Genomic DNA, 22,029 nt, shown 5'->3' with positions numbered 1-22,029 from the left:
AGTAGATATTACTTACATTATAGATGAAAAGAAAGAAAAAAACGAAATTTAAAACTAAATCAATGAAAAACAAACGACAACTTTCTATCAAAAGAAAACAAAACAAAAAATGAATTCCATTCAATAAACGTGAAAGAAGAAAAACAAAACAAAACATGAGAAACGATAATTTAATAATAAACTTTAATGAAAATAATAAACTTTTAAAACTTTCTTTTTCTCTTAATCACATCTTAAAATTGATTTAAATTGATTTGATTTGATTTGATTTTGATCTTTCATAAAACATTAGCTAATTTTCTTAAAACCTCAATCAATCCTTCCGGTCTTTCTAATCTAAACTCAGCCAAAGTTTTCCTAGACTCATTCTCATCAATCACCACCGCAAAGATCCCATCAACATCTAATCCCGAGATGATCGTATTATTAGCCGTATGATGATGATGATGATGATGATTCATAGTAGGAGTTCCGATTTGATTTGAATTCACTGCAGGACTACTCTGAGTTTGTTGAGCAGATCCAGATCCAGTAGAAGAAGTTCTAGTCAGTAAAGGAAACAATGGAGCTTCAATCTCAGATTTGCCTCCTGATCTTGACATCTGTTTTAAGGCTCTAAACATATCTTCATCTGTCTTATCATCTCCTGCACATAATGCAAATCCAATCTCAGGTGTACTATAAAGTAATCGTTTCACAATTTCTCCTTTATTCGTATGTGCTGGTCTACATTCGATATTCTTTTTTCCTTTTAAAATATCAATCGGCATTCTTTCTTGTAAACTTTCTAATAACGCTTGACATTCTTTGGCTGATGTGATACACAAACACAAAATCGTTTTCCTCATTCATTCATGGTCTTCTGATTTTTTTTTGGGTGGAGGTTTGACTCACCTTGAAATAATCCAAACTCTGGATCTGCATTCCTATAATGCCAAGTAACACTTGAAGTTTTCGTTTCAACAAACGCTCCCAAAGTCCTTGCTTCGTAATCTATCAAAATCAAAACCCCAAACGTTCAAATCCAAAAAAATCAAATTCAGAAACCCAAAATGAAAAGCACCTCAACAGTGTCATAAAAAGAGACTCACACTTAAAAATTTCTTCCACATCATTCATCCAACCCATCTCGAAATCAACAGTTAAATCGATCCATTCCTCACTTCCAGGTTCTCTTAAATAACATCCATGTTCAGCTGACATACCTAAACCTTTGATCTCACCTAAATGTTCTTGTAAGAAAGCTCCATCTCTACCTGATATAATATAAACAATATTTTTTGAATCTGAACATAATTTGTTTAATGCTTCAATCAAACCTGGTGGTGGGATAGCATCTTTTGGATTCTTTACTATGGGTGTTAAAGTACCCTTTTTGAAATTTAAATTCATTTTTTTCTCATTAAATCAGTTTTGTTTCTTTCATTTCGAGAACTAATAAAAAATAGAAAATTTTACTCACATCATAATCAAATAATAATAATCGTTTCTCTGCTTCATTATATTTTTTCATTAAATGAACTTCGTCTAATAATTTCACATATTGCATAGCTTGATCACTTCTTAAACAATCTAAAAGTTGTAAAAGTAAAGTACTAGCCCACACTGCTGAAGAATGTGATATGACTCGACTATACAATTGCTACAAAATTGATGAACTTCATCTTTAGTCACATCTTTCCTATTTCTTCAAGCGAAAAAAGCAAATCCACTCAACTGCATGTCTTTGTTTCTTTTCCGCCTCTGACATATTCAAACACTGATCAATAGCTTTCGCAACCCCCTATCAACCCCCCCGAAAAAAAGAGAAATTATAAATCAAAACCCCATGCCTGAAAATCCCAAAAACGCTCATGAAACCGAACTCACCCCTAAGTCCCAAGGATTAACTTTAATAGCCGCTTTCATCGACCCAGTCACTCCAGTAAACTCCGAAAGGATCAAAGGGTTTTTAAATTCTTTTTGACAAATTGTATATTCCATTGAAGTAGTATTCATGCCATCTCGTACAGAAGTAATGACAGCCAAATCAGCCACCGATAAAAGTGCAAAATATTCCTATAGGTATCAAGAAAAAGACTCAGTCACCAAATTTCTGGTGTTTGAAACCAGCAATTGAAAATCAAACTTACATCACGTTCAATAGTTTGATGATAATGATGAACAGGTTGAAAATGAAGTGTACCATAAGTAGCATTAATATGATCTACTAGTTCAGAAATCTTGGTAGCAAGTGAAGGTGAATCAGTTGGTGAAGGTGAAGTGACTTGAATCAATGCAACTTGATTTCTCCATTGAGGAAATCGTTTTAAAAGTTCTTCAAAAGCTCTTAACTAAATTAATACAAAAAAACCAACACCGATCAAATCTTTGAAGTTTTGAAATTGATTGATGTAGTGTTCGTTAGCTTGAAAAAGGTTCTTACTTTTGGTAAGACTCCTTTGGTTGGATCTAGTTTATCTCTGCCAACAATGATTTTCTTACCCTCATACAATTTCTTCAATGCTTCCATTTTCGGTTTAACCCCTGGCATTCTCCTACTTGAACCACCGTTCCACCGCAAAAAACCAATCCAAAGAACACTTCAACATCAGTTTTTCAAGAAAAAAAAAGTTTCCTTTTGGTTGGTTGTTGAATAGGAGAAAACTAACCGATCAGATTCGATTCGATCTGCATCAATTCCAATTGGACAATGTGTAATTGAAGTTAATCTTCCATTTGCTTCGATTCCTCCTCCTACTGATTCGTATCCCATCACTCGTATACACGCTGAAACGAAATGACGACCATAAGAATAAGTTTGAAAACATAACTAAAACCCCCCCAAAGAAGATGGAAAAACAAGGTCAGTGATCTTGATGATTGTTTTCACCACAAGAGATTGAACGTGATTTATATAAGAATTATCAAAACAAACCAAATCTGCACCTAACATTCCATCTAAGATTTCTTCTCTTCTTGGTAAACATCTAAAAAATTCACTAGAAGGAAAAGGAGAATGTAAAAAAAGTCCAATATATGATTTAGGTAACATTTTCCTCAACATTCTAGGTACCAACAACAAACTGTAAAACCAAAAAACCAAACCAAACGTCTCAATCAGTTAAATTCGATCTGTAAAGAGATGAAAAGAAAAAAAGGCTTTTGAAGATCAAACTAAACTGATAATCTTGGATCCATATCAAATCTCCTGGTTTATAAACTTCTACAATTTTCTGAGCGAATAATAAATTCACTTCTTCGTAAGCTTTCCATGCCATATTTTCTAAAACTTTATCTTGATGTTCTGATAAAGGCATATAATGAAAAATTGGCCAAAGATATCTATATATATATCAAAAAAGAAGCATCAATTCAACCCAATTCTTTGACGAAACTTCATTCAAACTCAAAGCTTTCTGTGGTAAGATTCTTTGTTTTGTTTGGACTCACTTTTTACAAAACCCTTCATAATGTAAACCCGCGGTTTTTTCATCTGCCCAAACAGGTACACACTCAATTCCTCTTCTACCACTTTCATTAATTTCACTTCTAGCTAAATTTCGAAGTCCAGCATCTAAAGCATGAGTTTGAGCATCTGAAAGTTTAGCCGCATCTAATGGATGACCACTTCCAAGTGTGAGATCAGCAGGATAGGCACAAAGCGTGATGGATCGATAAGTTGAAAGTGATTTGATCCCAGCATTTAGAGCTGCATGACCTCTTCTTGGTTCTAAAACCCATCTGAATCGATCTTCTTCTGATGGTAATGTATCAAGAGGGATTCCAGGATCTGAAAGTCCTGCACTAGAAGGTGGTCCAGGTCTTGCTGGTGTTCCAGGTAAGAGAGGACTTCCAGGTGGTTTAGGTTGATCTAATAATGAAGTCGGTCTACTTGTTAAAGTTAAAGGTGTAAGTCGAGTAGATGATCTTTTACTTTCATCTGGTGATAATTCAGCTGGTGTGGTCATGATAGGAGAATGTAAACTTCTAGGCATCGTAAGTTCATCACCTGGTCTGAATTCAATTGTTTCATCAATATTAGAAGTAGGTGAAGATGGAATGTTGAAATCTGATGTGTTGGTATTTGAATCTCGACTGAAATGTAAACTACAATGATAAGGTAATGCATGACAAGCCATGATCACATGACCTGTTAAATTTATCTTTCCTCTTGATTTATGTTCTTCTTCTAATAATGAGATTCTTCTTCGAATATCATCTAATTCTGGTAAACCATCTAATTGTGGTGGTTCCCAATCATCTTCATCTGGTCTGAATGTGGTGAATTGAGAAAAAGTGTTAGTAAGTGTAGAGATAAGATGTTGATTGATTGATAGTGAAGATAGAACCACTTACCTTTGTTGAGCTAGACCATAATGAACTAAAGCTCTTTCGTACATTGTGTTGATGGGTGATGGATGATGGTTGATAGTGGCGATGGTCAACAATTGATCGATCGATGAAAATTCAAGTTGGTCATGAGAAAAACAGATTCTCTAACAATGCATTATTGAAAACTACAGTTTGAACTCAAACACATCCACCATCACTCCATCAAGTGATCAGTATCAGATCAGTGGAATAAAACTAAACCAACAATGAAAAACATTCAACTTATAACTTGGTTTCAATATTCAAACTCAACTCTAAAGACTATAAGTTTAACTCAAAATTAAGACTCAAGAGCGCATTTGTATCTGATCAAGCAGTAAAAAGCTACATATCCAGCATCAAAGACTCAAGGACCTCTTTATGAACATGCATAGCTCTGATTGCTGAGATGGTTTCAAAATCAAATGGCTCAAGTTTTTGGTATTTTGATTCAATTTTCTATAAAACCAAAGAAAAAGTAAAAATACAAAACCAAAAAATAGAAAAACTTGGAATCCCATGTTTGGTTCTCTGAAAATCACGATTTACTATATTTTTTTTGTGCATTTCTTAAAGAAAAAAACTAATGATCCCCTGAAGAAGAAAAAAAATCTAAACTTTCATCCTCCCCTCCTCCAAAAGAAAAAACCCCACATTTTTTTTTCTCCTTCAAAATTCACAAATCCCTCCTTCCATTTGATTCAAAAGATAACCTAAAACATTTAATTCTTGTCCGACTTTTTCAACTTTACTTAAATACCTTTCAGAATAAGCAGCTAAACTATCTAAAACCTCTTTCAAAGTTTCTTTACCTTTTCTTACTTTCCATTTGCCTTCGTTTCGATTCCCATTCCCATTCCCTTTCTCGTTTTCTGGGTTGTCTTCTTCTTCTGGTCTTGATTCTTCAATAGACTTTAATAAAGTTTTGTATGAATGAAATTTAAAGATTCCAAATAAAACTTTATGTGAGGTTTCCTGAGTTTTACTTAACGAATTCCAATCTCTACAAAACATTAATAGTTTTAAAACTTCATCTCCTCTTAATTCTTTTAAAATTTCATCTATCTTTCTTAGACCTTCTTCTTCTTCTTCTTCATCTTCTTCTTCTTCTAAAATTTCATTAAACAATTTCAATAATCTAACCGATTTGTTTAGTTTAAGTAATAAACAAATCACCGTTTTATAATCTTTTAATCTAATATAATTCTCTAAATCTTGATTTAATCTCATCTCTTCTTCTTTCAACTTAAACTTTTCCATTAGTTTTTCTTCTGTGATATCTTTCCAATAAATTATTTTAGAATCAGATCCAGCCGTGAGGATTCTTTGACCGTCTTCTTCGATTTCTAATGCCCAAATCTTACTATCATGATTAATCTTACTTTCATCTTCGATCGTACTACTCTTCTTACTAACCGCGATTTCGTCTTCAATACTTTCATCTCCTAATGTACTTAAACATACTTGGTTTTTGATTTCCCAGATCTTGATTAATGAATCAGAAGAAGTAGAAACAAGTTGAGATCCGAAATTAATGAAATCTAATCTAAGGATAGCATTAAGATGACCATCAAACGTTTTCAAACAATTACCAAACTTTTCATCATTTTGATCGATTGACCAAAGTTTTATAGAACAATCACCACTACCAGTCGCCAAAACTTTTTCAAATTTCGAAAACTTCAACGTCCAAATCCCTCTGCTATGTCCCTTTAGGATCCCTAAGATTTCTAAACTCGTGCCTTCTTTTGCTGTATGATTCAGTTTAAAGACTTTACATAATTTATCTTGAGATCCAGTAGCAAAGAGTTTTCCTTCTTTGCAAAACCCAATCGTATTAATATCTTTTTCGTGTACTTTTAAAGTTGATAAAGATTTCATTGGATTGGTTTCTTGATGAGTTTTATCAAGTTTTGAAATCAAAGTTAAATCCCAAAGTTTAACCGTTCGATCTTGTGAAGCAGTAGCTAAGATTGAAACTGATTTTTGGGTTTGTGAATCTTTAAATTCGGTTAAACTGACTGCTCCAAGACCTTGCATATGTCCTTCACAAATCCCTACACAATCCCATTCGATTCGTTCATCTTTCACAAATTGTTTCCAAACTCTTGCTGTTTTATCTTTCGATCCACTGACAAACCAAGTCGAATCTTCACTTTTGGTCAAACATAAGACTACATCATTATGGCCTGATAATAATTCGGTATGATTCTCTTCGGGTCCTAATGATAAGATTCGGATGACAGGTGAGTTTGTGGCTAGAGCTAGATGGGTGGCTGTTCCGCTTGAAGAGTTTAGTAAACTTGTATCAATGATCTCGTCATGTGATCCTACAATCTGTCGTATGATATGAAGACTTGGTAGTTTTAAAAGACTGAAAGTTTGATCTATCTTGGTCACTAATAATGTTTGGGTTTCTTCATCGTAACTGATTTATAAGAAGGAAATCAGAACTCATTGAAACTCATTAAGATATAGTGAAGATTGTAACTTACCAAGTATCAAAAATACTAGTACGTGGAAATTTATTATCGACTGTAGATTTTTCTTCTTCAGAACTAATTTGTTGACCAGATTCTAAATCCCATAATCTAATTAAACCTTTATCACCAGCAGTAAAAACAGAAAGACCTTTAAGAGGAGAAACCGAGGAGTTTCCAACTTGAGCTTTGGATTTTCCTTTAGATTTAATTGAACTGATTGGTTCTTCAGGTTTACTAATTAATCCAATAGATTCGATTGTTTCATAAACTGGAATCGTTTTAATTACTTTAGATGATTCGATTAACCAAAGGTTGACTACTTTATCTCTAGACCCAGAAACCAAATACTTTCCATCTTTTGTAATACTTAATCCACGTATAACAGAAACATGACCATGTTCAAAAACATTGATTAATTGATTTGTACGTAAATCCCATAATTTGATTTTCCCATCACTAGATCCAACTGCTAATCTTGCACGAGCTTCAGGTTTGTTAACATCAAAACTTAATGCAGAAACCAATTGATGTCCTTTGAAAACATGTGTACAATGTCCGTTCTTGACATCCCATAGTTTTACAACACCTGCTGTATCACCTGTTGCAAAGACGGATGAAGTGGGATCTGCAATTGAGATTGAGATGGGAGCTTCGTGAGCTTTGGCAATTGATTTTTGATGATTGACGGTCGTTGTTTCTGGATCGATGAAAGATCCAAGTAATGTGTAGATTCGAATTGATAGTGATCTATAAGCAATTAAGAGTGTCGGATTTGATGTTGATGGAGTACAAGTGATTGAAGAGACGATTGAAGAATCCTACATGAAGAATCGAAGGTAGAGTCAGTTTAGAATTCTTGGATTGAGTTGAAAGTGTTTTGGTTGATTTGAATGGGAAAGCCTACCTACACCTTCGAAGGTATGTAACCGTTTACCTGAGTTAAGATTGGTTGCTAAAACTTCTTCATCCATTATGGTAAAGAGTAAATTGCAGCTTGATGAGAATGTAGCTTCTCCAGCCGTATGAATTGGAGTCCATGATCTAAATGGTTGATAACTATATATATATAGTGAAGAGATATATCAGTTAATTTGAATGGGTTCGATGTAGACTTATTAAACTCACCAAGTTTTGAGTCTTTGATTTGTTACTTGAGTCATGATTGATTGATTTGTTTGAAAATCTTTAAGAAATGCTGAGCCAAAGTTGAGTGTTGAACAAAAAAAGTGGTGAAGCTGAGACTCACGTGAAAGATTGAGTAATCTGGTTCGATTTGTGGTTTTGACAGTGACACTCAGCCCAAAACATGTCGCTCAGATGTCACACATACCTACCATCCCCCTTTCACATCCTTGAAACCTTTGATGAAATCTTCAATTCTCACACCATCACTTCGAAGTTGGCACGTCGAGACATCCAAATAAAAGGATGAGGAATTTGAATCAATCAGATCAGCTGAATCCAATGTTGGTTGATTATCAATTAGTAAAAATTTGTAAGAATGGAATGATGTGTTTGTTTTGATTCCAATTCATCATCATCCATCATATCGTGAAGAATTCATCAAGAATACGTAGGATCATCCAATAAATGTTATGAGATGATATGTAGCTTATTCTTGTTCATCTGGCTCACATCCTCGAGTAATTATAAGCTTCATATCTATTATGATGTGTTGCATGATCGATCAAGAAAACAAAAAAACAAACAGATCAAATGATCAACCCAAAAAGAACAAACAAAGAACAATGGTTCAAAAAAATGTTATAAAAGGACTTCACCTCAAATCCCCCGAAATTTATCCTGCCATTGCTTTCTCTTAAACGCCAAGAAAAGTTCATTTTATCCCTTCACAAGAGATCTTTCAAGAATATATACCACGAAATATACCACAAAATCAGACCAAAATGAATAACTTTATCACACTTTTGTTTGCTGTATTCTCATTCACGAACTTTTTGAGAGTTTCTTCACTTAGAATCCTTACTCCAAATCAAAATGATACTATATTGTAAGTCTTTGTCCTTCTTTTTGCACTTCTTTCTTGGTCAAATGATGTTGCTTTTGATTTAGATGTGGATACTAATTCTTTGTGATTTCTGGGGACGTAGTGCCAATCAATTAATGTTGATTACTTGGGAAGCAGTACCTACTGATCCATTATCATTTGATATTCAAATAAGCAACAATAATTCAAAGTTCAGTGATCTTTCTTCTTCCATTTTCCAAAAATCCTCATGTCTGTTTCTCATTTCTTAAACCGTCTTGTTTTTCTCTCTTCTTATAGTCTTTATCCAAATGGTTTGACAAATTATCTCAAGAAATCACAACCTGCTTATATTGGATATCTTAGTATATCTAATTTAAGTTCTTTGGTTAATGGGTCTGGTTATGAGATTCGTTTCTTATCAATGGTAAGTTATGGTTTCATCTTTCTTTAGTATCTTTTACTTACCTCTTACTTTTTTTTGTTGCGTAGGATACTTCTACTATTCTTAGTCAATCTCCCAAATTTAATGTTTATAATTCTATCTCTAATGGGTCTGGAAATAGTTATAATATCAAAAACTCGTCTACTTCAGGTTCGTCAAAAGCTTTTGATCCTATTAGCATCGGTTTAGGCTTAAAGAATCTGATCTTTGGTCTCTTTGTTTAGGTTATGATCAAGAAAATGAAGCTTCAACAACATTTGATCAATCTTCTATTTATCTCCTTTTGTTCTCTGCACTTTTCGTTCTGTTTATTTGAGCTTGTAGATTCTCTATCCAAGTGTTTTTTGGGGTTTGGGGTCCTGGTTTTATGATTTTGTTTTGTAACGGATCTCATTTCGAAGATGTGACAAAGAAATTGAAATTCTTATCTAAGAAATCTAAGAAAAATTTCTTCTATTAAAAAAATGCATGACGTGTTGGATATTTCTTTTCAGATGTTTTTGGATGTTTTTTTAGAAAATATTTTCACTTGAGCTCTGATTTTTTAATACATATATGTGACTTTCTTCTTGGCGAGTTTTCTTTATAATTGACAGGTGAAAAGATAAGAAAACCCACTTTGAAAGTCCTGATAAAAACTTTGAAAAAGAAAAATTCACATCGTCTTTTGAAACTTCCTTAATCATGCAAAATAATCGTAGATTACCCCAAGCTCGCGACGGTAATATATAGTCCAATACGTCGGGCGTATGGAGAGTCGGGAAGGGTAGAGACTCGAGGCCCCTCGGGCCGGGCAACCATTTGGTTGTGGCGTTTGTGCAGAGACTAGAGAGGAAAAAGTTTTTCTCTCTAGAAACGCCCTCCTGAGGTCTCTTCTCTTTCCGACATCTCTCTCTTTCAATTTCTAGTAAAAACGTCTTGCACGTGTTTAGTTAAAAATAAAGATTTTTTTCTTTAATATCATAGTCACTGTTTTAAAATTCTTTACGCTCTCAAAACTAGCTTAGCTATAGTCACTCCAAAAGTCATTTTCTTTCTACATGAACAAGAGTCAAGTCCAGAAACTGATTAAAAGCAAGTTAGATCGTCAAGAAATGGTTACATCGGCAAGACAAGAAGAGGAAAAGAAATTAGCTAGACAGATGAAAGAGAAAGATCAAGCAGAGGAACGTCAGAAGCGGGCTGCCTCTCGTGCACCGAAGTCGAAGCCTCAAGAGCCAATTCAAGCGGATCAGGCGAATACGCAAGTCGAGATGGGAGATCAAGTCTCTCCGGTGAGCGAAGTCGAAGAGGAGGATGAAAGTGAAGATCCAGAATCAGATACGGCGGACGTGAAACCACTGGAACTCAAACAGAAAGAGTTAGAGAAGATGGAAAGATGGAGAGATGAAGAAAGGCGTCAGCTAGAAGCTGCGAAGAAGGGGAAAGGTTTAGCGGATCAAAAAGAAAATTTGGATCCGAAAAATAGCTTACCTATAGATGGTATGTCGTTAGACAAGTTTTTTACCCACAATCGTTTTCCATCTTCTTTTTTCCCTTTTTTTTTATTCTTGTATTCTTCTCACACACTTGATCCGAGACATGTCTGTCATTCTGGAGATGGTAGTGTTGGTGGACCATGGCTGCTAGATGCGCCGGTCGGAGGAATAGTGCAGGCTGCTGAAGCGCCATGAGCCATGGTCGGCAGATCCTATGCTGAGGGCTGCTTTGAGCGCCTGTTCATAGAGTACGACACTCCCATTACGCTTGGAGATTACTAGGTTGCAGCTTGATGCGCACCATGGACCTAGTCCCTCACGCAAGTGAGGTTCGAGGTATGAGGAGGGATTCCAAACCTATAGAGGCATGCGAGAATCAATTAATACTCTTCTGTTGGATAGAACACCTCTCCCTTCGTATCTGTTATAAAGATGTTGTGAAGAAGGTTAGAAACTCACCTTGGTTTAGTGTGGTTGTGTTTCTGTTTCAGCTATACGGGGACTCCTCAACGAGGAACCGGGAAGTTCAAACGAAAACTCGGGGAGCAAATCTATTCTAGAGGCGTTGACTAAGGCGCTAGATGCGAAGGATGGCCCGAGCACCAGGCGGCTGATCCAAGCGTTCAATTCTTCTTTCGGTTCCATTGTCAAAATGGAGTATGACGAGCCGTCTCCGAAACGGGCTCCAGCTCCAGGGGTAGGCTTGTCAAATCCACGAGTTGACGATTCGAGCCAGCTACTGGCTAGCATCTCAGGAGGGGTGAACCAGAAAGACCATCAAGCACGCCCCACTCAGGATAGAGTAGACGGAGTACTTCATGATGCAAAAGGGAGAAACGGACCTGGTGACGAACCTTCCTCGAGTGACTCAGAACCTTCAAAACCGAAAAAGAGGTCGAAGAAGAGGAAACAAAAGAAGAAAGAAACCTCGAGCGACAAATCTAACTCAGATGATTCAGACTCTTCGAAGTCAAAAAAGAAGAAGAGAAGACACTCTAAGTCAAAGAAGAAAAGGTCGTCCAGCCCACATGGCGACCCCTCGGGCTCCTCGGAGTCTGACTCTGATAAGTCGTCATCAGAAGACGATTAGAGTTTGGATGAGTCTGAGAAAGCGAAGAAGGCTGTGTTAGATTTCGATCTATTAGAGTTCAACTCGGCGGATTTGCCAGACTTACCAAGAAAGTGGGATAAAGGTTTCAAGAGACTTAGAACTTATGTACCCCTCTCAGTTTTCAAAAGGTCATTCCTTGATGCTTATAATGATGAAGACGATGATGAGAAAACTAAAGAGAAAAGAGAGAAGTCAAAATCTACTCAGAAGGCTTTGGAAAAGCAAATAACATTTGGAGATTTTATCGAGATGTGTGATCTGGAGGAGAGATACACGAGAGAAATCTACCAGTTAGACGCCTATGCTGATTATATCGTGAAGCATAAGAAAATAGTTTCTGACCTGAAGAAGAAATACTTGTGTTGGATGGTTGGCCTTCGTTATCACTTAGCTATACGGACTGTGATCTTTAGGAGACGAAAGTTAGTCAAGACGAAAGTTAATGGCAAGACGGTTTACAAAGATAAGGTTCGGTTGCCGAATGGTCTTCAACCGAAGGTTGAGGCGGATGCAAAATTCTTTGCAGATTGGGCTGGTGATTTGCAGTTTGAAGATAATCCTTATGCAGTTGGTGGAGAAAAGTATGGCTATAGCTTTACTACTGGGAGGAAGAAGGTTGATGTCGCCTCGAAAGTCAGCGATAAGACTCCTGATTCAAATGCTCCATCGCATCAAGCGTCATCCTTCAAAGGAAAAAGGAGTGGTGCTAAGAAGCCTTATGTTAAAAAGAATAATTATTATTTGTACAATAAGAATGGTAAGCCCTTGATGCGGAGATCTGATTCCTATTTTGACTGTTTGCCTGACGTTCGTCTTGGTTGCTAGCAGGAGAGAATCAACAACCAACATCAACAACCACCCCAGTAGCGTCTACTTCGTATAAACCAAATTACCAAAACAAGAATCGACAGAACAATAAGTCGTCCGCACAAGAGGAGACCCAAGCAACGTGAGCAGCGAGGTGTTTTGCTCAAATGAAGTTGACGGTTTGGACTGACGTAGTTTTGTGATTGGATGGTTTACCTTGGTTCTGGCTTGGGTCTACTGGCGGAAATTGATCTCGTGGAAATTTTCTTATTAACGCGTCTTGATGTTCTTGAATTGTTAGTGTTTAGAGCTTCCATAGTTGTATCCTTTGCAAAGAAATGTGCCTAAAATGAAATACCAATTTAAATTGCTGTGGGTTTTAGTAGGGACAGTGAGATGTCAGTGCATATTTACGCACCTGCACAGCGGTTGGTGTTAGAGGAGCAAAAGATAGAGACGATCCCTGAGCCATCAGTCACAGAGCAAAGCTCTAATACATCCTCTGCTTCAGACGAAGACACGACAGAGAATCTAGGGAGATCAAGGAAGGAACCGCTACCTTTGTGTGAGAGGAAGATCTTCACGGTCCCCGTTAGTGACCCTTGGCCGACTCCGGTTCGGCACAATATGAAAGTAGATATGTGGGTGATGTTGATGGAAGAAGTTGGTTTAAAGTCAGATATCCCGTACATTGTAAATGGGTTCAAACATGGATTCTGTCTAGGAATACCGCAACATGAACTAGCTGGATTGAGGTGTTATACCCCGGAAAATCATAAGTCAGCTCTAGAAGCTAGGTCGCAGATAGAGGCAACTTTGGCGAAAGAGTGGGAAGCGGGGAGATTGGAGGGTCCATTCACTCACGAAGAGGTTTTCCAGCGTTATGGCTTCTTTCGATCGAACCCAATGGGGAGTGCTGTTAATAGCGATGGGTCCATTCGGATGGTTAACGATTTGTCGTTCCCGAAGAATGACCCAGAAGTACCTTCTGTAAATTCCTTCGCAAATAAATTAAATTATGGAACGTATTGGGATGATTTTAATACGGTAGCAGAATTCTTCCAGGACAACCCAGGAGATTGGGATGTGGGGATCTTCGATTGGAAAAAGGCATATTGGCAATTGCCAATTCACCCTTGTCAGCGACGTTACCTTTGCATATTGGACTTTTATAATAGAGTTTGGGTCGACTTAGCTGTAGGTTTTGGGGGTGTGGCGAGTTGCGGAGTGTTTGGCGCACCGGCTCATGTCTGGAAACTAGTCGTGGAGAGACTGCTGGAGATAGTCATCTTCCGTTGGGTTGATGACAACTTGATGTTTCGACGACCAGGCCATAGAGTGACTTTAGAAGATGTTACAAAGTTGAGTGACGACCTAGGAGTATCGACTAATCCAATCAAAAATCACGATTTTGCGGCAGAACAAAAGTTTTTGGGCTTCATTTGGAATGGGCATGACCACACGGTGCGACTGCCAGAAGTTAAATTGAAGGAAAGATTACAATTAATTGTTGATTTACTAGAGCCGGAAAAGAGATGGGCGTTACATACTGTGGAGAGTATTGTGGGGAAGTTGGTACACACTGTTCATATCGTACCGCACATGAAGCCATATATGAATTCCTTCTACAGCTGGATGAAGAGCTGGAGGAACAAGTCAGCGCTCAGGCACACGACATCAAGCGTAAAAGTAGACTTACAAGAATGGCATTGGGTGTTAACAAACTTTAAGACTAGACAAATTATTCCATCCCCCAAAGCAACGGAAGTAGCTTGGGTGGGGGATGCCTCATCCTCATTCGGCATAGGAGTCCTGATAGGCAAAGATTGGGCTTGCTTTGAATTCACCCCAGGTTGGCAAACGCTGGCGCTCGAGGAGGAGAAGCGCACGATAGCGTGGGCTGAGACCGTAGCGATACAGTTAGGGCTACTGGTTCTACAAAAGTTAAGGCAAGTAGCAGGTGAGCCCAAAGTTTTCTGACCGCATCCAACACAGTGACATACTAAGAAAGACTGTTCCGATAGGGATGAAATTTGCAGTGTGGACGGACAACACTACATCCCAGTCGACTGTGACAAAGAGGAAATCAAGGGATAGGTTAGTGAATGAGGAATGGAAAGCTATTCAGCGGTTGCTTACAATATTAGCTTGCGACATTCAAGCGAAACACGTGACATCTAAAGGGAACGTCGCAGACGCTCTGTTGAGAGGCTACTTAGGTGACCTGATGTGGTTTCGAGAGGTGAAGATACAAGTTCCAGGGGACCTTGAACACCTGCTTCGACAAGTTTTCCCACCGAAGATTCATCCTAAACCAGTTAAAGCTTTATAGTTATAATTCAACGTCCTTGGCAAGAATCGAGATCACATCGTCCTTCTTTAGATAGTCATCATGAAAGAGAAACACCTTGGAAAGACAACTCATGAAGTCAGTTTGAAGAAGATAACAAAGCCATTCGGGATGTTTAAGAAGAATGCGCTGGGAGTCAACGATTCAGAGGTTGACGAAGTGAAGCAACATTACCTAAGAGGAGCGTGGGGAGAAGGAACATTAAAAAGTTATAACTCAGGGATTGTGAAACTACATCGGTTTGCAGTAGTGAAGAAAATCGATAAGAAAGATCTCTTACCAATATCTCCGAAGTTGATGAAGATGTTTGTCATGTGGGCCTCAAAGAAAGATGAAAACAGAGCTGTAGATGATGAATCAGTTAAATACACTACACTAAAATCATACATAGCAGGGATTAAGGCTTGGCATTTGTATCATGATGAAGAATACCCTTCGATAGTGGATGGCGCGGTAAAGTCGCTTTTGAAAGCTTTGCAGATGGTAGAGGCGACGCTGCGAGAGGTGGATAAGAAAAGGCCTCCGGTCATGATCTCAGATTTGGTGATCCTATTAGAAGCGCTACCAAGAGAAGGAGAACAAGGGTTAGCAATGCTGAGTGTAGCATTAATGGCGTTTTGGGGAACAGCTAGATTAGGAGAACTGTTATCTGACGATCAAAACAAGATCTTACCGAGATGGAATGACCTCAAATGGACTGAAGATCGTTTGTCAGTGGATATCTTGATACATAACGCAAAGACGGCAAACCCGGGCGAGATTCAGGTGATAATGTTATACCGACAGAGTTCATTGCTAGATCCAGTCTCGATGCTGGAGGAGTGGTTCCAATTCAAGGAACGGAAGTTAGAGGACGAAATTTTCGTGATCACGGTTAACGGGAAAAAGAAGCGTCTTGGGAAAGTTGAGACGATTAATCACCTACGTGACATCTGGAACGCTCGTCGTTCAAAGAAAACACAACTGCTTCATGGGCACTCGTTTAGAATAGGAGGTGCGTCACTCAGGTGGAACTTGGGTGCTGAGAAAGAAGAGTTGAAGAGATGTGGCAGGTGGGCGTCAGACGCTTACAAGATTTATCTGAGGAAATATTCGGATAGAGAGTTGAACAGCACGAAGACACTGTTGAAAAACTTGATGTGGTCGAATTGATCTGTCTCATAAGGTTCGCTATAGTGGAATTACATAGATTTCTATTGGTATTGAATTTGGCGATACCCTGATCGCCGAGAGATCTGAATATTTTCTGTACGCTGCAATTGAACCTGGTACAGCTGTCAAAATTTTTCTAAACTGTAAGGTTTGGTTGGGTCAAACTCTACGGTGGTTTGAGGGTTGGGTCTTCTCAGGCTCTCGGCTCAAATCCCCGAGAGTTTAGGGGAAGAGAAGCCCTCATAAGGGTTCTTTGCTCTCACCCCGGCAAGGCGGTCCAGATCCGGAGATAGACGTCTATCACCGGACCAGGACCCCCAGACCTCGCCGGGGCATACCCCCAAACCACCCATAGTAGATTGTACAAGATTTATTATATGTGGTTGCAAAGAATACCTCTTGTAGGTGGAAATTCTTTGGGACTTAAATATGAGATTTAATGTTAAGTTAGGAGGACAGTAATACATCTGTCCTCCTCCCTCCTTCCCACGGATATTCCATTACCCGTAAAGTAGTGGAGTGGGTTTTTTTGCGGAGGAGAAAGAGAGTATGAAAGACTCCAACTCAGTATTCTTGACTTTCCTACGTTTTTCTATTTGATTGTAGTCGCAAGAGAAATCTCAATCAATCTTGATCATGATCACTGCGTCTGCCACTGACCGTCTCAACGTCGAGACAGTCAGAAGGCATGCATATTGTTCTTCAGAAAGTGTGTCAATTGTTCCCTGCCCCAGTTCAGCAGCTTCAATCTGAGCTCAGAGCTTTGATCCGAGCTACCTTAGAGGGCCGCTGCGTTGTTTAGCAATTGGCAAGTTCAGCCAAACCTGAGCACACCTCTAAGATCAACAATAAGTGTAACTAGGCAGTGCACCATTAAAATCATGAGCAAGTGATCTAACGAGCTAGACCACTAAGTAAGAGACTGAATCAAAATTGTGTATAGGAAGACTCTGGTACGCTTTGTGTTTTGGTCTTGTCAATTGACATTGAGAGACAAATCATAAGGGTATATGGGGTTCAAAACCTGTGCTTTATTTGCTGGCATAATCTTGCGCAAATAGCTTGAGGGAGATCTTGGACCGATACAAAAGTTTTACCATGTCACACTGCTCAATAAGGTGTACCAATGAACAGACGGGTGATCCGAAGGCCTCTGCCCAGATACAATACTGGGTATGGCCACCCAGGGACACTGTACAGCTCCACTAGTAATCAAATTAGAGAGACATTCGATTCGAAAACCAGTGTACTTTTCGTTTCAACAGCATATGGTGATATGAAATGTATATCCACTCTGTCAAAAAACAAGATGGCTAAGATGAAATGATTCATTACCTTTGAAATTGTCAAAAAAACATTTTTGTATCGTTTGATGTGGACCCATATCCAATTAACATCCCAGAGTTGTGAATCAAAGTCAGTTTTAGATGCTTAGTACACCGTGTCTGTGTAGGATTTGCTAGTCAACGAGCGCACACCAACTCCCTTTGAGGCAGAAAGGGAAGTCGTGCGCGCTCGTCGAAGAGCGAACGTCCCGGACACGGTGAGTAGGACTGATTTTTTACTCCAAAAGGATTTTATCTCAATGAAATGAATAAGTGTAAATTAAAAGAATAAAAGAGAAGGTTCTCACTGCCCACTGTTCTATCTATTCCAATACTTCTAAACTCTATGAGTGATGTGATGAACTATTCTCTTTCCACATCTTGTGAGTTTTTTTAGGAGGGAATCAGAGATTTCATCTAGACTTTTGTGTTCAAAATTTCCCTCAAATTCATAACATCATCGACTTTCTTATGAATCACACTGAAAAATCGCTCGGAATCTTCATTCTTTAGATTCTTAAGCAATCAAATATTATAAAGGAACTACACCTAATGCCATTTGTGGTGCCTCATACTACTTTTTGAAAAAAAGGTATGCACAAAACACACACAATCTATTTATCCCCCAAAACTGACTGGTTTCACTTATTGAAATCGATCACAGCCTCAGTAGAGCCAGCAAACCAATGAGCCAAATCTTTCAACCAAGAAGGAAACACTTTGATGATTCAGATAAACTTATGAACCTAATGTTCAAATGTCCAGTTTGGCTAGATCATGAGGTACAACTTGTGGGAATAAAAATGGGTTCTGTGGTCTTACTTCTTAATGAGAAGTTCTAGCAAAATTTGATTAGTTTTTTGGATTGGAAGTTGAATAGTTCGATAGGTCTTAAATAATAATAAAACTTACAGGGTCCAAACATTTTGGTTTCCAATCTACCTGGACTTACTTAAGTGGCACGAACCCCTGAACACTGATATTCATTTTTTTGGTTCATGTTACTATCTTTCTGTTCACTCAATAAAGAAAGATACAGTGGGAATGAGGATATTTAGGAACCTACAATCTAGTTCAAGTGATTCATGTAAACTCAAAACAGCTGCTTTTGAAGTACAGTAATCTGAAGCTTGACAGACGCCAAAAGTGCCTAAAATTGAAGCTACAGTGACCTGAGATGACAAGAACAAGTAGAAACAGATGATCGCGATGAGTTTAGTGATGATATCAAGATTCACAATAGAAATTGTACTGACGATGTATCCGTTCTTTAGTTCAATTAATGTTGGTAAGAAAGCCTTCAAGAGGTGAAAATGAGCCATTATATTCACTCCAAAGCTCCTACAAAGTGGTTAAGAGGTACATCGTGATTGTCAGTTATGATTTCCAATGAGATTGTTTATAAGACAAAGTGGCAAACCGCTGAATTTCACTAGGATTAAGATCGATGATAAATGTTCCATTCGCTACTTCAACGTTATTGATAATGATTGTTGGATCTCCTACTTCGTTTTTGACTCGATCAGCTACAGCTTCTACAGCTTTCGCATCCGATATGTCGCACTCATAGTGATGGACATCTAGAGATAAAGACAACCAAAGTCAATGACAAGCTTGATTTGAATAATAGTGAGTCCATAACCAAAAAAAGCTAACCTGAGTCAGATGGATTTGCAGTAAGAGGTCTAATATCCCAAAAAAACCTCATATTCTTAATAGCCAAAGTTTCAGTAATTACTCTACCTAAACCATCGGAGCCACCAGTAACATGTATGATTTGATGATCCCAATCAATCCTATCGGACCCAATTCTCCAAGTTTCATTTGACCAAGCAATTGAAGAATAATTTAATAACCATCGAAACAAACTTATTATTAGGAGACTGATCAAAGATTTTTTTGATGTTTTTGATCCTTGGATAATCATCATTACTAGTATCTTCTAATTCCATCTCTTGGTCAACCATCTGATGTCGTGCCATCCGCCATGGTCTTTCTTCCCTTTCTTGTCCATCCATTGATGCATTCGATAGACCTGGATCCGAATGAATTGTTTCTGTCCTTGTTCAATCTGATTTTACTTCTGAAAGCACTGATCTTGAGATGATCTTTGATGACTGACCCAGACTCAGAGCTGCAAGACGTTTGGACTTTTCTCTATGCATCACTTCCCGAGACGCTGGGTACCGAGAGCCGGGTAGACAATCAGGAAACGCGAGGAAGACCGTTGTACCGCCTCCCTGTTCATCGGTATTCAAATATATTTTTGAGGACATAGGCAATGTGCAAATTCTGATCAAAAGCGTTTTCAGAAGTGAATGAACAGGTTGAACTCTTGAATTCAAGCATCTCAGCCAAGAGTGAGTCTGGGACTGAGGCCCTAAGGATCAAGCAAGCCTCAGTTTGAGAGCTTCACGATCAAGTATTCCTCAGCAATTGCTAAGGCATTTGTCGAGTGACAAAGTTCTGACAAAGTTCTGATAATTTGTGGCCTTTTGACCGTCTTGACGTCAAGACGGTCTGATTTGGACGCGGTGGATGGTAATGCTATTTCTTTTGTTCAATTTTTTTTTATCAAAAGGCTCTTTTTGTCTGTTTAATTTTGTTCATGAGGTTGTAATTATGGGTTCTTTGCATTCGAGTGATTAGGGTTATATTAGTTATTTGCACTCTTTATTTTGGGTCTCTGGATATCAGCGTCTTGTTTAAAACAACAAACAACATCCAGACTTGAGGCCATAACGAAATGGCTCATAAATTGGAGCTTCGATTGATCGGCATTCAAGAGGCCGAATCATTGATGGTGTTGATTTCTCACTTTTGATGAACTGTACTTTTGTGTGATGATTCTAAACGGCCCCATTCTGACCTCATGATCCAATTCAAGCTACGTGAATAGATTCTTCCTGTGTTTGCGTGTTGATCGATGGAAAAAATTCTCACACCTCCAGTTGAACTTCACAAATTCTTCACTTGAATAAGAATTTCTACTTTTCAATTCACGGTCGATCAATTTGGTGATGTTTGTTTTGCTTATAACACTTCAGATCTGATCAACAAATGCTGAGCTGCTGAGCCTGTACATATGATCATCCATCATTGAGAGTTTTGGAAGATGATGATCAACTCTTCGAATTAGAAATCATGACCAAACACAAACTTTTATCATGGATATATAATCTCATCGGTTCTGGCGTATCTTTTCTGGCAAACTCATCTCTTCAGCTACATTTCGACATCTTCTATCTGTTTCTTCAACTATAAGGCTCTATCAACAACAAATCGAAGTGAATTTATAACGCCAAGATGATGAAATCATTCAAATTATCTATCTCATCATTCTCTATCATACTATTCAGTAATAGTTTAACATTGGTTTCTTCCTTAAGAATCACTTATCCAACTCAAGATACTGTATTGAAGTGAGTTTCTTAAATCTCCCCGTTCATGCGGTGAAGTTATGATCGTTGATTGATCTTTGTTCGTTGAATAGTTTCAACATACCGAATAATATCACTTGGGAATATTTACCTACTGATCCACTCTTCTTTGATATCCAACTTTTGAATACTAACTCGAACTTGTCGAAGTAAGTTCTCAAGAAATAATATTGATTCTCATTGCTTTGAACATTCAATCAATTAATTATTGGATTGTATGGTTTTCTCTAGTTCTTCAAATGGGTTTGCAATCACTATGAAAGAATCACAATCTAGCCCAACAGGATTTTTTACTTTACCTCTAAATAGCTCTTTGATAAATGGATCAAATTATCAATTCCTTTTGATTTCTTCTGTAAGTTTTTCAATTCTGAAACTCCTGAGAGCTTTATCCAGAAAAACTAACGTAATTTTTTCTGTGAAGAACGCTGCTCTTCCTGGTATACTTGCACAATCCCCTAAATTCATCATTTCTAACTCAAATTCAACTTTGGTAAAACAAACTTCGACAAATAATTCAATACCATTAACAAGTTTGTCTTTACATCTTTTCCACTTTTTCTCTTCAAAGTCTTTTTGTAGATTTTACTGACTTTTGATCTTGTTTCAAAATTTAGATTCTTATAAACCAAGTGATGATGCAGATTCGAGCTCTACTTCTATTTTATCAAATTCAAATCATTTCACTTTGGTGTTTTCTTTCTTTGTTTTTTCAATGTTTTTGATTTGATTACTAGTCCGATTTGTTTTGAAAGTTTGAGGGGAAATGTTCAATGTCATCCATATCCCATTTTTGTGACTTTGTCTCACCTTTGCTTTGTATTTATTCATCTTTTGTTTTATTCATCCCGTTCATCCCCTTTTTTTGACTTTGTATCATATGGTAGATTTTGAAAAAAAGAATTAAACCAAAAGTATTTGCGTGCCATTAACAAGTTGTAGGCATGTTGCTTTTCTCTTATTTATATACAGTCTTCAATTGTAACATCAGTTGTGTGAGGTTATCATCTGAATTTATATGCGCGTGCAGTGGATCCGTCAAATTGCCAAGTTTCAACGTACTGAATTTTTACTTCCACAAGCCATGGATGAAGCACT

General features: G+C 37.8%; 6 protein-coding genes across 6 annotated transcripts; 2 read left to right on the top strand and 4 right to left on the bottom strand.

Annotated features, from left to right (window-relative positions):
- Positions 1-602: 602 nt before the first annotated feature.
- MELLADRAFT_22895 (family 20 glycosyltransferase) lies at positions 603-3,335 on the bottom strand (the record flags this gene model as incomplete). The annotated part of the gene is made up of 11 exons (XM_007405958.1): positions 603-811; positions 895-993; positions 1,092-1,371; positions 1,463-1,642; positions 1,718-1,783; positions 1,870-2,058; positions 2,133-2,333; positions 2,426-2,540; positions 2,652-2,812; positions 2,918-3,065; positions 3,163-3,335. Coding segments are annotated over 11 exons (1,821 nt in total), but the record flags the coding sequence as incomplete, so codon positions are not given.
- A 93-nt stretch (positions 3,336-3,428) lies between these two features.
- MELLADRAFT_60322 (uncharacterized protein) lies at positions 3,429-4,382 on the bottom strand (the record flags this gene model as incomplete). Its single annotated transcript, XM_007405957.1, has 2 exons — positions 3,429-4,254; positions 4,339-4,382. 2 exons carry the CDS (start codon positions 4,380-4,382, stop codon positions 3,429-3,431), a joined length of 870 nt encoding a protein of 289 aa, XP_007406019.1.
- A 640-nt stretch (positions 4,383-5,022) lies between these two features.
- Positions 5,023-7,879, bottom strand: MELLADRAFT_33719 (uncharacterized protein; the record flags this gene model as incomplete). Its single annotated transcript, XM_007405956.1, has 5 exons — positions 5,023-5,741; positions 5,808-6,781; positions 6,849-7,020; positions 7,072-7,654; positions 7,745-7,879. Coding segments are annotated over 5 exons (2,583 nt in total), but the record flags the coding sequence as incomplete, so codon positions are not given.
- Positions 7,880-8,743: 864 nt separating this feature from the next.
- Positions 8,744-9,584, top strand: MELLADRAFT_103209 (uncharacterized protein; the record flags this gene model as incomplete). Its single annotated transcript, XM_007406110.1, has 5 exons — positions 8,744-8,847; positions 8,948-9,034; positions 9,124-9,250; positions 9,316-9,418; positions 9,493-9,584. 5 exons carry the CDS (start codon positions 8,744-8,746, stop codon positions 9,582-9,584), a joined length of 513 nt encoding a protein of 170 aa, XP_007406172.1.
- Positions 9,585-18,507: 8,923 nt separating this feature from the next.
- On the bottom strand, positions 18,508-19,199 carry MELLADRAFT_93574 (uncharacterized protein; the record flags this gene model as incomplete). The annotated part of the gene is made up of 3 exons (XM_007405955.1): positions 18,508-18,829; positions 18,912-19,071; positions 19,148-19,199. 3 exons carry the CDS (start codon positions 19,197-19,199, stop codon positions 18,508-18,510), a joined length of 534 nt encoding a protein of 177 aa, XP_007406017.1.
- Positions 19,200-20,797: 1,598 nt separating this feature from the next.
- Positions 20,798-21,661, top strand: MELLADRAFT_103207 (uncharacterized protein; the record flags this gene model as incomplete). The annotated part of the gene is made up of 5 exons (XM_007406111.1): positions 20,798-20,913; positions 20,985-21,080; positions 21,163-21,286; positions 21,356-21,464; positions 21,549-21,661. The coding sequence occupies 5 exons, from the start codon at positions 20,798-20,800 to the stop codon at positions 21,659-21,661; spliced, it is 558 nt and encodes a 185-aa protein (XP_007406173.1).
- Positions 21,662-22,029: the final 368 nt, after the last annotated feature.

The sequence above is a fragment of the Melampsora larici-populina genome, assembly GCF_000204055.1.
Source record: "Melampsora larici-populina 98AG31 unplaced genomic scaffold MELLAscaffold_5, whole genome shotgun sequence".
In the NCBI taxonomy this organism is placed as follows: Eukaryota; Fungi; Basidiomycota; class Pucciniomycetes; order Pucciniales; family Melampsoraceae; genus Melampsora; species Melampsora laricis-populina.
Note: the sequence above shows the minus strand (reverse complement) of the source record. Positions and strands in the feature narration are given on the sequence as shown.